Genomic DNA, 13,474 nt, shown 5'->3' with positions numbered 1-13,474 from the left:
AAAGATGGAACATAAAGAACCCTCTCAAGAATCATGTCATTTTGAATGGAACTCTTCCTATGTGTGTGACATATAACTGGAAAGAGTTAGGCAAGCTAATATGAACAGGTATAGGAAGAGGAGACAATTCTAAAAAAGAGCTTGAGTCAAAACACATATGTTCAGATGCCCCTGAATCAATGATCCAAGTTTTAGTGTTAAACACTGCCAAACATGTTCCTGAATACTTAAGAATAGTACCAGCAACTGCATTTGCATTGATTTCAGATCCTGTATTTTGCTGCATTACCAACTTGAACCCGTCTGATTATATTAACTAGTTCTGAAATATGTTCTCTGCTAAAGGATTGATTCTGGCTTCCTACTACTCCTTCATTGTTAGGATTTGAGTTGGTTTCATTCTCCTGTCCTCCTATTGCTGCATTCTTTTTTGTTGTGGGCTGATAATTGTTGTTTTTGGTAAACTGAAAATTATCTGGGTAGGGGTGTTCATAAAAACCCGAAAAACCAAACCAAACCGAAAACCAAACCAAACCAACCAAAAAAACTAATACTTTTTGGTTTGGTTTGGTTTTGATTTTGAATTTTAAAAACCAATCAAATTTGGTTTGGTTTTGGTTTTAATCAGAAAAAACTGAAAAAACTAAACCAAACCGACTATAGGAGTAGCTATTTCAAATTTATTATTACACACATATATATATATGTATATTTTTATATAAAGTTTCAAAATTTTTATGGTAAATGTTAATAGTTTGCATTTTTAGTATAGTTCTTTATCTTTACATTCTAGTTTGATTGGTAGTTTTCTTTTGTTAAGTGTAAGAATCCATTTTGTGTTAAAAATAATATATTTTTAGTTGAGTCCTTAAATTATTCATCACTATTTGATTCAATTATCATCAATATATCTTGGTAAATAATAGATTTCTCAAAGGGCAATTGATTTGATAGTGCTACGTTGAAAATGTGGTCGCCGAAATATGTATTTGGTAGTGTATGTCTTATATTTAAGAAAAAACTGACAAATAACAGAAAAAACCGAAAAACCGACAAAATCCGACATAAACCGAATCGAGAAAAAATCGACTTAATTGGTTTGGTTTGGTTCTAATATTTGAAAAACCGACTTACTTGGTTTGGTTTCTTTTTAATAAAAAATCGATCCAAACCGAATCATGAACACCCCTATATCTGGGAATCCAATTAGCCTGTAGCAATCTGCCCTAACATGTCCTGTTCTCATGCAATGAGTGCAACTGACATTTGGATTGTATTTTGCCTTCTTAGCTTTGCTCTTTTGCTGCTGATTGTTTCCAGATTTTGTAGAAGGATTCCCTCCCCTTTGTCCTTGATTGTTGTACCTTAGACCACCCTTTCCTTGTCCAGCAACCATAAATGAAGATGCATCTGAGTTGAGTTGAGGACTGACCATATTCACAAAAACCTCTCTCTGGTTTTCATCTTGTAAGAGCAATGAATAGGAAAAATCCATGCTAGGGAGTGGACTCATGATGAGAATGTTTCCTCTAGCCTGAGCATATACATCATTGAGCCCCATGAGAAATTGCAGGATCCTTTGATCCTCTAGAAACTTAGCCACTTTAGCCTTTCTACCACATGCACAATCACAGGAGCAATTTAGATGAGAGCTTAGAGAGTCCATTTCATCCCATAGTTTTTTGGGTGTAGTGAAGTAGCTTGAAATGTTGTTATTTCCTTGAACTGATGTTGAAATTTCCTTTTGTAATTGGTATAGTTTGGCCCCATTTGATTGGCCAAATCTATGTTCTAGACTGTTCCATAAATTTCTTGCTGTTTTGGAATAGATGACACTGTCTCCTATATCTTTTGACAGAGAATTGAGCAACCATGAAGTCACCATATCATTAGCTCTGCTCCACAGAGGATGATCTCCTGAGTCAGGCTTAGGTTCTTCACAAATCCCATCGATGAAGCCAAGTTTTTTCTTGGCTGAAAGAGCAATGAGAATGGATCTCCTCCAACCCGGGAACCTCTCCCATCAAAGGGCACATTGACAAGACTCATCCCAGGTGAATCTGAAGAGTGAAGGAAATAGGGATGATTAGAGTCAAGGTTTTTCATTTGACTGGTTGAACCAGTAGCAGTGATGGTTGGGGTAGCTTCTGCTCCAGTCATGGATGAAGATTAGAAGAAGAAGAAGAAGATGATTGAATCTGGAAAGTTGAAGGATCGAGCTAGTATAGCTCTGATACCATGTAAAAATTGGAGAATAAAATTGTAGAAATTTTCTGATGATGTATTCACAGCAGCTTGTTTCTCTTTATACAAGGAATCTAGCTAAAAGAAAATGTAAAATGAAATTAATACTGTACACTTGTTCAATTCCTATTGTCTAATGCTATAACAGAAAAACTAAATTATTCCCTAACATGTGCTCTCACACCCTTATCTGTATAGCCAGATTTGCCATATCAATGGCTCTTATTAAAAGGCTTCAAGGGCTGAGATCTGTACACGTGTAAACTGAAATGAGCAAAATAAAATGGATCAAAATAAAATGGATAGAAAAAAATATTTATCTAGAAGACTCCGAAGTCCTTTTGCTATGTCTGAACCCCGTCTTCTTCTTCATTTCTGTAAAAGATGAAATCTCTTTCATCTTCTTCGTTTCTGCTTCTTCTTCTTTCAAATTATTATGGGGTTTCATCTTAACACGAGATGCATAGAGGATATAACATTCTTGAATTCCACCATTCGGTGCTTGGTTTCCTCTGTTGCCAGATTCTCTGTGTCTCTTAGAACCTGACAAATACAAAACATATCTGTAACCAACAGATGAAGAAAGTAAAGGCCGTTAAAAGCCACAAAAATAAGTTACATGCAAATGTATTGTTCAATGGACATATTTTGTAACTGAAAAAGTTATTAATAAGCTATGGTTGCATTGGTATTATTATACGATGCATTTATTCTTAAGGCGAATAGTATAAAATAAATATAACATCCTAAAGAGAAAGAAACCAAATTAAAATGGTGCCTCTTTAGTGCCACTTCCCTCCTTATATGCAGTTTCCTAAAATTCACATTCATTCCTCAAATATCCTTGGCTGATCATGAAGATCTTGAAGACTCTCTTCAATCGGACTATGATTTGGCACGAATGACAGAAGCAGGTTTTTTTGTGGCTGATTACCAATATCTTAACTATAAGATAAAAGCTGCTGCTGATAATCTTAAATTAGCGATTAAGGAAGTCTGCGACGGCTTGTTCAAAGATCTCATCAAACACATTGATGAAGCCCTTAATCATATCAACATTTGTTTAGAATCAAATCCACCAGATCAAGATGTTTATTATCTTGAACTAGTGATCAAGAATATTAAGAAATAAGCTCTCTCAAGATTAAGAAATCAAGGATTAGGACCTGCAGCCTTAACCCCTGCCTAACTTAGTGACTTAGTATTAAGCTTCCTTAGAAGAATTGTATTTCAATCTTATATAGGTAAACATTGTGCCTTTCTTCTAATTTATAAGGTTAATTACCGGACTGGGTCCTTACTACAACAACAACAATAACATCTCACACGTGGGGTCTGGGAATGATAGTGTGTACCCTTACCCCTATCCTGAGAGAGTAGAGAGGTTGTTTCCGATAGACCCTTGGCTCAGAAAAGCGAAAAGAGATAATATATCAGTAACATCAACAGATACCATAGAAATAATAGCAGCATCATAAGAACCAGAAAGTAGGTGAAAAGCAATAACAATAACTGGTACTATGAAAAACGGAAGAATAGTGTGAACATAACATAAACCACTAGCAGTCAAAAACAAAACCTTATCAGACTAGCCTCACACCCGGTACGAACTATCAACAAAAAAATATGCTCAACTACTCCTTAGTTCTTACTGTTTTTGGTAATTCAAATCAGCATAGGCTTCTAGAATATAAGGTTGGAACTTGCCAGTTTTATGCTATTGCTACAATTGAATTTTACATTCCTGTCCAATCTGTTCTTGGATAACTATGTGTGCCTTTCAGAAAAAAAGGCTAATTATGGACATTTCGAATGTCACTTGTAACAATGGTTTGATGAATAATATTATTCCCTCTGTTTCAATTTATATGACACTCTTTTCTTATTAGTAATATTTAGAAACAATTCAACTTTAAACTTTCCATTTTACCCTTCATTAGAAGCTTTTTCTAGCTATACAAACGTCGTGCCCTACAAATCTTTTGTTCCTTAAGCTTTTGAGATCACAAGTTTTAAAAGACTTTTTTCTTTCTTGAACTCCATGCTGATTCAAGAAAAGTTTGAACATAATATTTGTTCGAAAATCATTGATGATCTCGTTAATGATGTTTGAACAAATATAATAATTAAGTGTACAAACATGTTAATGTTAGGTGTGTTTCTGCTGATGCAACTTCTGTAAATTGCATGTTTTGATGTCTGACGAATAACTAAGAATTGAATTAGAATGGAACCAGTTCCAAAAAAGGAGAAGAAGTTCATTTTTCTGCTTCTAGCTCTAGGCTTGTGACTGCTAAATGTCTTTGTTACTTGAAGTTAGAGCATGTATGGCATTACATTAAGTCATTGATTAACACTTTTAAACCAGCAATCCAGGCTTCTACAGTTTTACATTTTCGTTTGAACATATAGAAGAGCAACAAATGCTAGACTTATGATATTACACAACAGCTGCTGATGTTGGTGTCGCCAAAGCAGATAGAGTTGAACCTCAGGAAAGGAGAATGAAGAAAAGAGCTGCACCGCGAGATGTTTAGGGGATATACGATTCTTGAATTCCATCATTCGGTGCCAGATTCTCGGTGTCTCTTAGAACCTGCTAAATATAATTCAGTTAGAAAATCATAAACTGCTGAACTACTAATCCTGAATGAAAATCAATTGAATGCAGTACATAAGACATCTATAGCAAATAAGAGTACATGCTTATACTTCTGTAAATGTTAGAGAACTTGGAATATGAATAGTTTAGACATTGGTAAAATAGATTTGAACCAGAATATATGTAACCAACAGATGAAGAAAGTAAAGGCTGTAACAGCCATAAAAATAAGTCACATGCAAATGTATGTGACTTAGTTATTAATAAGCTATGGTTGAATTTGTATTTTATTCGTAAGGCGAATAGATAAAGATGAGAAATAAATATAAAATTGTGCGTTTCTTCTAATTCATGCTGCCCTGATTTAAGCTACTGAAGAAATATTCATTCTGATATATTCATATCAATGGAAGATGTTTACGAGAATACCTATTTCAAAAATATGTTAATACACAGACGCGAAGAATGTTTGTTTCCATTTAATCAGGATCAAGCAAGTTACCTAAGAGCAGCTCCTTTACATTTCTGAGAGACTTCATTAGAGGTTAAGAGTGAGATTTGCTTCTCTTTTGTTGTCGCGTCATTTCCCTGCATGAAGATCATATCAAGTTATGACAAAAACTTAAGATCCCAAAGTTTTTCTTGTGGAAGAGAACTTACCAGCATATCGTTTATCCATTCCAAGAGTTCGTCCACGAAAGTCCAGGATCTTTCCTTATATATCTTGATCAATATGCTGAAGTAGTTTACAACCTGTACCAAAAAAATGTCTTAACAAAGCTACAGAAATACAGGAAAATTCTATCACTAGTATTCGGAGGTCATGCTTCCTACAGACCTGTTTGATGATTTCTATTTCCAGTTCAGTCGCATTTTCCTCCTCTGAGAAATGTTTTCTTGATGTTGCTTTCAGCACCTGTATTATCGCATTAGCTATCCGCTCAATCTTCTTTTCGCTAAGAAATGCTCCAGCAATCTGTAGACGAGACGAGAGAAGAATTTAACCACCAGAGAAAGAAATGATAGTATATGAAATTGCCTCGGTTGAGGACATGACCAACCTTGATGCATTTACTTAATGATTTCAATATGTTTGCAGATATTTCACCATCGGTTTCCTGCATATAAAATGTAACTCATGGTCACTGAAAACAACAAACAGAAAGAGAAAAATGGTATAAACTGTGATATCATGTTCGAATAGAATAAATATTGTAGGTTACCTTATTCAAAGCTTCCAGTAGGGATGGTACAACGCGGCGCACCAGTTTATTCAGATAGGAATTTGTAAGGTTGAAAGCAACAACTTGGGAATGACTTGGACAACAATTAGGTAACCTCCAAATTGCTTCTTTCTTCTTAATAGAAAGTTTTGCTGAAAGCAACAACTTCGGCATGGCTTGGACAACAATAAGTCATCATATTAGAAGGGAAAAACAACAGATAAAATCAAAGAAAAGGGAGAATGAAATAATAGGAAACAGCTTTTTCAAGTAAAGCAGATACCTGAAACAGCTATGTTTCTAATATCACCATCATGAAATATCACAAGTGGTATCAATATGTCAGAAATCTGCGCAAATAACGTTTAAATAATGTCACATTTGAATAAGAAAGTCATATGCAGAATGACAAAAACCATAGCTTCAAAACCAACCTGATCGATCCATGGAAAGATCTTTTCTTTGAACTTACTAGTTAAGCGAAATAAAACTTTACATGCCATAAGTTTCTCCGTCAGAATAACATGTTCTCTGGCACTGTAGAGAACTGCAGTGTGTTAGTAGAAAGCCAAAATGTATTCTAGCTGATTACCTATTCTAGTTGCCAACTTAAGTATATATAACATTACTCAGTAAAGTTTGTGCAAAATCTATTGGCTATCATTAGAAAACTAAAAGTATATAGAGAAGAAACAAACCTCCAATCAACTGTTTTGTCAATTTCTTCATCTCTAAAGCCAAGTCTAGCAGACTGGAGCAAATTAGGCATAAGATCTTTCACATATGGATAAAAGCCAGATCCGAGACAAGTAAGAAGCTGCTCCCATGCCTTCCACATAAATAAAGAACACATTATATTGGAGCACTTTGGTACAAGCAAATTAAGTAAACTTCATTTTCTTCAAATGGTTTGGATCATACGTACTCGTAGAAGGGTGACTTTCAAACTATGATCATCCTCTGCTAAGTACCATCGCACAGACAAGAGAAGCGCCATGACCTTACATACATGAAAGTTCTCAAAAAAATTAGTTATAGAGGCAAACTGTAATTACGTCAATACACCTTAAATACTACAGATTCGAGTGCTTGTAAAAGAAGTAACAGAGAAAAATCACCTCTTTAGCATCTTTCTTAAATATATCCTTTCCAACAACCGTTGCAACTGTCCAAATGCACTCAACAGCACTGTCTTGCAACGATTTACTTGCAACCGATGGCCAAATCATATCATCAGCTAAAAACTTCTTTAGGTAAGTGATGACCAGATCATAGCATTTAGCGAAGAGATCCTGTCAAAAAAGCTTGTCAGACACCACCATCAAATCGGAATCACCAAGGAAAAACTAAGTCAGAGTTTCTATCAAGATGGACCTTTGATGATCTTGCAACCGATGCTAGAGTGTTTAAGGCCTCGGCTTGCAGCACAGGAGTTGGGCTCTAACGGGAAGCAAAGACTAGATAAGTGAACTGATCATGTTAAACAAAAGCAAATACAAAATGGTAAACACCTTCAAATTAGCACAAAATGGTATATCTTTTTCCTAGAAACCTTTATGCTGATCTAATTCAAAGTTATCGGTGTAATGGAACAGTACTTTTCATTCATTAAAATCATAGTCCAATACACTATAAACTGTCTAAAGTCAAATATAGGAGCATATTTTTTGCAATAAACTGTCTACCTGGACGAGGGCAAGTAATTTGCTCACAATTGTGTCCAAGTAAGGTTCTAAAATGCATGAACTGCAACCCTCACAAAGATAATTCATTGCCGAAGCAGCAACAGCCTACAAAAATTGATTTATTGTCATAAAACAATAAGAGAGTTCATAATAAGGAGGATGATTGTAGCAAAATTTCATCAGAATTACGACTTAAAGTAGACGAACAAAACCCTGTCGTAGTTGCTTCCATGTCAAAATGATACTGACAAGGAAAAACCATTCAATATTTGAATTTGGCTATTAGCATAGATTAGTCTTCCTCACCTGTCTGTGGGGATAGTGGTCATCTGCAAGTGCCAAATATAGCGAAGTAATAAGCATGTGACCGTGTTTATCTTGCAGATCCGGAGACAGTTCTAAACTCAAAGCTTTTACTGTTCCAATAGCAGCAAGACGAACATGGGGAGAAGAATCTAGTATTGATTTCAGGACCATATTCATCACTTCAGAAAGATGATCCCTCATCGCCTGAGAGTAATAAAAGAATACCAACGGTTCTTTAGGTAAAAATGGAGTCACAACTTAGAAAGAATAGGTCTTGCAACTTCTAACCAAGAGGTTCAATCACTCTAACAATATAAAGCATGAAAAACTTCTGTAATTTTCATTGACATAACCAGGATTTTTCGGGGAAAAAAATAAATAAACATTCATTGTCCAAACCAACTATCCTATCATATACATATACTGCATACGCACAAACACACACACGCACACACGTACTTATATGAAATGTATATGTGTATATGCTTTGCATATACCTTTGCACATCCTTTTGCAATGACACCAATGATTGTAACTGCTGCATATCGTTTCTGCCATTCTGGTGCAGATATAAGAGTTGGTAATTCCTTGAGTAAATCAGGCATACGGATTTGATCACCTGTTGCCATTGAAATCCTATACATAAAAGTTACTCCAAGAAGATAATTCCGCGAAGTTCCCAAACATAAACCATTCACATAGTCTACATCACCCATTGGTTCATCCTCAATACGCGAAATCATCTCAACCAACACAGAAAACAGCTTTGTTAGGATCTTTTTATGTACCCGTTTTATCACGTTATCATCAAAAACACTCATCATTTCTACAGCAGGATATCTTGTATCTTCTCCGAATTGATTATTCTCAGCAATGGTAACCATAGTATCAAACACTTCATCCAAATTTGACTCGAAAAATCTTGGCTCAACCCATACTAACTCGACTAATTTCCTTAGAATTTCATGCGCATACTCCTCCTCATTATCATTAATGAGAAAACTCAATAACCCTTTTACCATTGGCATCAATAGACCATTTAACAGAAAATAATAATCACTAGACATTTGTCCAACAAGATGAATTGAAGCAGCCAAGGCTAAAACTTTTCTCATTCCATTACAAGAATTAAGCTTATCCAAGAAGTCTAAATAGAGATAGTTAACATAAGGTTCCAATTGTGTACGTAGACTCATTGGCAACTTCAAAAAGAACATAAGGGCAAAATCTTGAACGAACGATGGACCCGAATGTAAACGCTCGTAAAAGCAACTGAACATACCCGGCCACTCGCCTTGTTTCTTGGTAATGATACAGTTGAGTACCGCAGATACTGTCTTCCAGATTGGCTTACAAATTCTACTGGAATTTTCATGTCTAAGAATTTCAAGAAACGCGATTTTAAGATCGGTTTTGATCATGGGGGAGATGGAATTCCATACACTCTCATAATGACTAGGCGAATCGAGCAGATTCTGAAGAAGAGATGCAGATTTGGATTTGATTTTAGGGCGAGTCAGAGAGTGAAGTAAAACCTTTGAAATTTTCAAAGACAATGCATTTGGGTATTCACGAATTAAGAAATTGTACAAGTTTTCGGCTTCTGATAAACCTGTTTCAGTAGATGATGTTAATTTAGCAATGAGTGTTTCTATTGCGTCATGATTTGGAGAACCAAGAATGTCTCTGGCTTGGATTCGAAGAGCGTCTTTTTTGAAATTTCGAGGAGCTCTGGCTTTCTTCCGGGGCTTGTTATCGTCATCAGCCATTACAGGGCGGAGCTTGTCGTTTCTTTTTGGAAGAATATCTGATTTTACAGGAAGGAGTTTGTCAATTTTGGAATTCGGAGGAGAAGCCATTGTTGCAGAGAAACAGAGAAGAGAGTGAAGTGTAAAGAGAAGGGATTTTGGCGGAATTAAATATATTCAGTTATAGCCGTTTACTCATTTGGCGGTTATTAACGGCCTTTACCTGCCTACGTGGAATAAAGACAGGAGAGGTTCTTTTATTTTATTTATTGTAAATTTCAAATTCTTTTGGTGTTGTTTGGTTAATATACTAATTAAAATTATAATGCATAACTTATTTATGTAGTGAATACTAATGAATGGGTTGTTATGTGAGGAACAATATATAATTTAGGGATTATTATGTGATAATATATGAAAATATTATGTAGGGAGTACTTATTTTTTTCCTCGCACAACTAATACTCATATTCTTATTTAGGAGTATTTTATACTGTGTCTTACATAAAGTAATAAAGAGATTTTTGCATAATGCATGTATGCATGTATATATTATTTAATATTGTTAAGCAAACAATGCATTGGTTATGTGATTATTGATTTTCAAATATTTTATCACTTTATGCGAAATTCTATATATATTTAAATTTTATTACCCTGAAAGTATTTCTTATTCCAAAGCTTGTATTCTGTAATTCCTTGTATATGCAATGAGAACGATTAGAGATGGAAGCATTATGCTCTTTTTTTTCTTTTTTTGGTCCTTTTAATTTCTTGAGATCAACGTATTTTTGTTGCGAGATGGACAGTAAGAACAAGAGTTCAATTTCAGAATTTAGTTTATTCAGCTAATTTAGATAAATGTTTTTCATATTTATGACGCAGTTTACTTTATGTTTATCTAGTGTAATTCGGCAGTACAACTTTGGGAGTAAGATGATTGTATTATTATAAAGTCAAAATATTAGTAGTAAATAATAATGATAGCAGTTCACTATTTTCATAACTTTATGTTGTTTCTTTAAGGAGCGGCAATTATAAAGGGTGGGTTTATTGGTCTCTTTTTTTAGTAGTATTAGTAGCTCTTTTGTTTTTTTTTCGTATTCTTTGACCTCTAGTATTTGCTTATTGTATCCTACTTTTCATTTTGTTACTATTTGATGCTACTTTCTCTTTTACTTGTTTTTTTTTTTTTTTTTGTTATTGTTGGTGTCGTCTTTTTTTCCTTTTCCTTATCGTCCTTTGTCTCCCAATTATTTCTTTCTTCTTCCCTTCTCTCTCTTTTTATCTTTTCTTGAGCCGAGGGTCTATCAGAAACAGTCTCTCTACCTTGCCAGGTAAGAATAAAGTTTGTGTACACACTGCTTTTTCCAGACCCCACGTATGAGATTATATATAGTGGCTATGTTGTTGTTGGTTCTCTTTCAACTATGGTGCTGGAATTGTCTACGACTCAAGGAAAAAAATAATAGTAATAAGATAAGAGGAGTGTATCTATATATACCTCTCTAAAATGTCCCAATTAAATATATAAAAGTATAATACTATGTCAAAGTTTAGAGTTCGTTTGGATTGGCTTAAAAAAGTGATTTCTCATCAGAAATTTAAGTCGAAAAGCAGTAAAGTTGGGGTTGCCCAGCTTATTATTTTTGATTTGTTTCAAGCAGTTTTTAACTTATTTTAAGCACTTTTTAACCTTGCCAAACACTGAAAAAAACTAAAAAAAAGCTTAAAAACTGATTTGACCAGCTTAAAAGGCAATCCAAACATCCTCTTAATTAGGTGTGCTTATTTTGAAATTTTGAATTTTACAACAATTGAAAAAGATAATTTCTAATGATGTTTGATTAAAAAAAATATTGAAAGTTTTGTTCAACTTTATGTGAGACAAACGTCACCTTAAGTACTTTATAAGGACTTGACAACTCCCCCCAAAAAAAGTTGACAAGAGTAACGTCGTAATGGTAAAAATAGCACGGTCTAGCTAGTTTTTGGACTGGTCATTCAAAAATAGCCAGCGTTTATCAAGTCAATGAAAAATAACCACTATTTTGCTGCAACAGAGACCGGTCCAGCATAATATACTGGAGTTCGGTGCACATGTGTATGAACTTCCAGCATATTATGCTGGAACTCCAACACACGGAAAGTTCCAGCATAATATACTGGAGATTCGAGCACTTGTGTATGAACTTCCAGCATATTATACTGGACCGGTATACTTTGATGGAACTCCAATATATTATGCGGGAGATCTAGTGTACTTATGCTGGAACTCCATCATATTATGCTGGAGTTCCAGCATACTTATCCTGGAACTCCAGTATAATATGCTGGAGTTCAAGTATACTTATGCTGGAACTCCAGCATAATATACTGGCGTATTTTCCGGGTTTTGAATAGTATTTTCGCTTAGATTTATCTTTACATGAAAAGTGGCTAGATTTCGATTACTTTTGAAACTGGCTATTTTTGAACGACCACTTGTAAATCTGGTTATTTTTAAATTTCTCCCGTCATAATGCACTTGGTTTACTTAGCTATCTAGTGTTAATAGCAAATCATAGATGGTTGTTTGCACATAAAATTTATGACTAATTAATCACATAGCTAATATATACTCTCATCTCAACATATAATAATTAAGTAATTTATCTAGACAGAGTGATAATGTATTAGTTAACTATAATTAAGTGATAAAAATCTACGTGCACACTCCTGCATCAGTTCGCTGGGACAATTCGATGGTATTAGTAAATCTTGTTTTTAAAAAGTTCTTATTACACTTATAATCTGAGGTGCTTTTTTTAACAGATATGGACTTCTTTAATTGGTCGCATTGCTGTTGACAGTCGCGTTTAAATGTCATTGATTTATTTTGAGGTTCTGACAAAATTAATTGGTCGTAGACTTTTTGTTGAACTAAGTAAGCCTGTTTTTTAAAAAAAGTAGTTTTCCTCTCATGGATTTCTTCCGCACTAACTTAAGACAACCACTAGCCCATTATATTTGCTTGCAAGTTATAAATAAAAACTTATTGCATTGGCTACAACAAAACATTCGCTAACCCACCCTAATCTTTTTCATTCTGCCTCTTTGTTGCGTCGATCTACACCATCCAACAATTATCATAACCCATTATAAATATAAGTTTTTACTTTCTCAATTTGATAGTTCTTGTAGTAAGATTGATATTACATGCACTTAATAGATTTTATTTTTAGTCAAGATATGGTTACAGAGAAGAGAAAAAAAATTCGCTATACATGGCAGGGCGTTTTACTATACATTACTCCATTGATAATGAAAATTTTTCAGTTGCCAAAAAAAAATCAATTTTCTGTTTTTGCTTGTTTTGCATCTTTCCTTTTAAGAATTGTGGAGTATACTCCTTTTTTTTGTTTTTTTCTTCAGAAACTTGAAATTTTATTTGTATAATACTACGTAAGTCCAAAACATAGGATTCGTGGAGTATACTCCATTTGTTACAATTCCTAGATACACTAACAGACAATAAATAATTAAAAATCACAGTAAGATGCATCACATCAATTATGTAATGACTGATTTTACAAACGTATAGTAATTCAATATACAAAAAAGACTGTCACTATAAAAAAAAATATACAAATACATTGTCACTATACAAAAAATTATACAAAAGGA

The 13,474-nt window shown here is 34.2% G+C and overlaps 3 protein-coding genes across 3 annotated transcripts; all 3 read right to left on the bottom strand.

The window, feature by feature from the left end:
- Positions 1,151–2,160, bottom strand: LOC109225956. The gene is made up of 2 exons (XM_019390763.1): positions 1,883–2,160; positions 1,151–1,796 (listed from the first exon to the last, which is right to left on the bottom strand). Exons 1-2 carry the CDS (start codon positions 2,158–2,160, stop codon positions 1,151–1,153), a joined length of 924 nt encoding a protein of 307 aa, XP_019246308.1.
- LOC109225955 lies at positions 4,588–7,298 on the bottom strand. The gene is made up of 11 exons (XM_019390762.1): positions 7,188–7,298; positions 6,995–7,069; positions 6,768–6,898; positions 6,504–6,606; positions 6,353–6,419; positions 6,070–6,245; positions 5,908–5,964; positions 5,685–5,822; positions 5,507–5,599; positions 5,349–5,434; positions 4,588–4,840 (listed from the first exon to the last, which is right to left on the bottom strand). Exons 1-11 carry the CDS (start codon positions 7,296–7,298, stop codon positions 4,834–4,836), a joined length of 1,044 nt encoding a protein of 347 aa, XP_019246307.1. The 3' UTR covers positions 4,588–4,833.
- On the bottom strand, positions 7,900–9,919 carry LOC109225954 (importin subunit beta-3-like). Its single transcript, XM_019390761.1, has 3 exons — positions 8,558–9,919; positions 8,061–8,264; positions 7,900–7,998 (listed from the first exon to the last, which is right to left on the bottom strand). The coding sequence occupies exons 1-3, from the start codon at positions 9,917–9,919 to the stop codon at positions 7,900–7,902; spliced, it is 1,665 nt and encodes a 554-aa protein (XP_019246306.1).

The sequence above is a fragment of the Nicotiana attenuata genome, chromosome 5, assembly GCF_001879085.1.
Source record: "Nicotiana attenuata strain UT chromosome 5, NIATTr2, whole genome shotgun sequence".
Classification (NCBI taxonomy): domain Eukaryota; kingdom Viridiplantae; phylum Streptophyta; class Magnoliopsida; order Solanales; family Solanaceae; genus Nicotiana; species Nicotiana attenuata.
Note: the sequence above shows the minus strand (reverse complement) of the source record. Positions and strands in the feature narration are given on the sequence as shown.

Bases quoted from the DNA above. Each gene is read 5' to 3' on its own strand.
- LOC109225954 (XM_019390761.1), bottom strand. From the start codon at position 9,919: ATGGCTTCTCCTCCGAATTCCAAAATTGACAAACTCCTTCCTGTAAAA. The intron at 8,265-8,557 runs GTATATGCAAAG...TATTACTCTCAG, and splicing joins TTGCAAAAGGATGTGCAAAG to GCGATGAGGGATCATCTTTC. The intron at 7,999-8,060 runs GTGAGGAAGACT...TTTCCTTGTCAG, and splicing joins ACCACTATCCCCACAGACAG to TATCATTTTGACATGGAAGC.
- LOC109225956 (XM_019390763.1), bottom strand. From the start codon at position 2,160: ATGACTGGAGCAGAAGCTACCCCAACCATCACTGCTACTGGTTCAACC. The intron at 1,797-1,882 runs GTGACTTCATGG...TTTATGGAACAG, and splicing joins GGAGCAGAGCTAATGATATG to TCTAGAACATAGATTTGGCC.
- LOC109225955 (XM_019390762.1), bottom strand. From the start codon at position 7,298: ATGATTTGGCCATCGGTTGCAAGTAAATCGTTGCAAGACAGTGCTGTT. The intron at 6,420-6,503 runs GTTGGTTTTGAA...TTATTTGCGCAG, and splicing joins TCTTTCCATGGATCGATCAG to ATTTCTGACATATTGATACC. The intron at 5,435-5,506 runs GTAAGTTCTCTT...ATCTTCATGCAG, and splicing joins AATGGATAAACGATATGCTG to GGAAATGACGCGACAACAAA.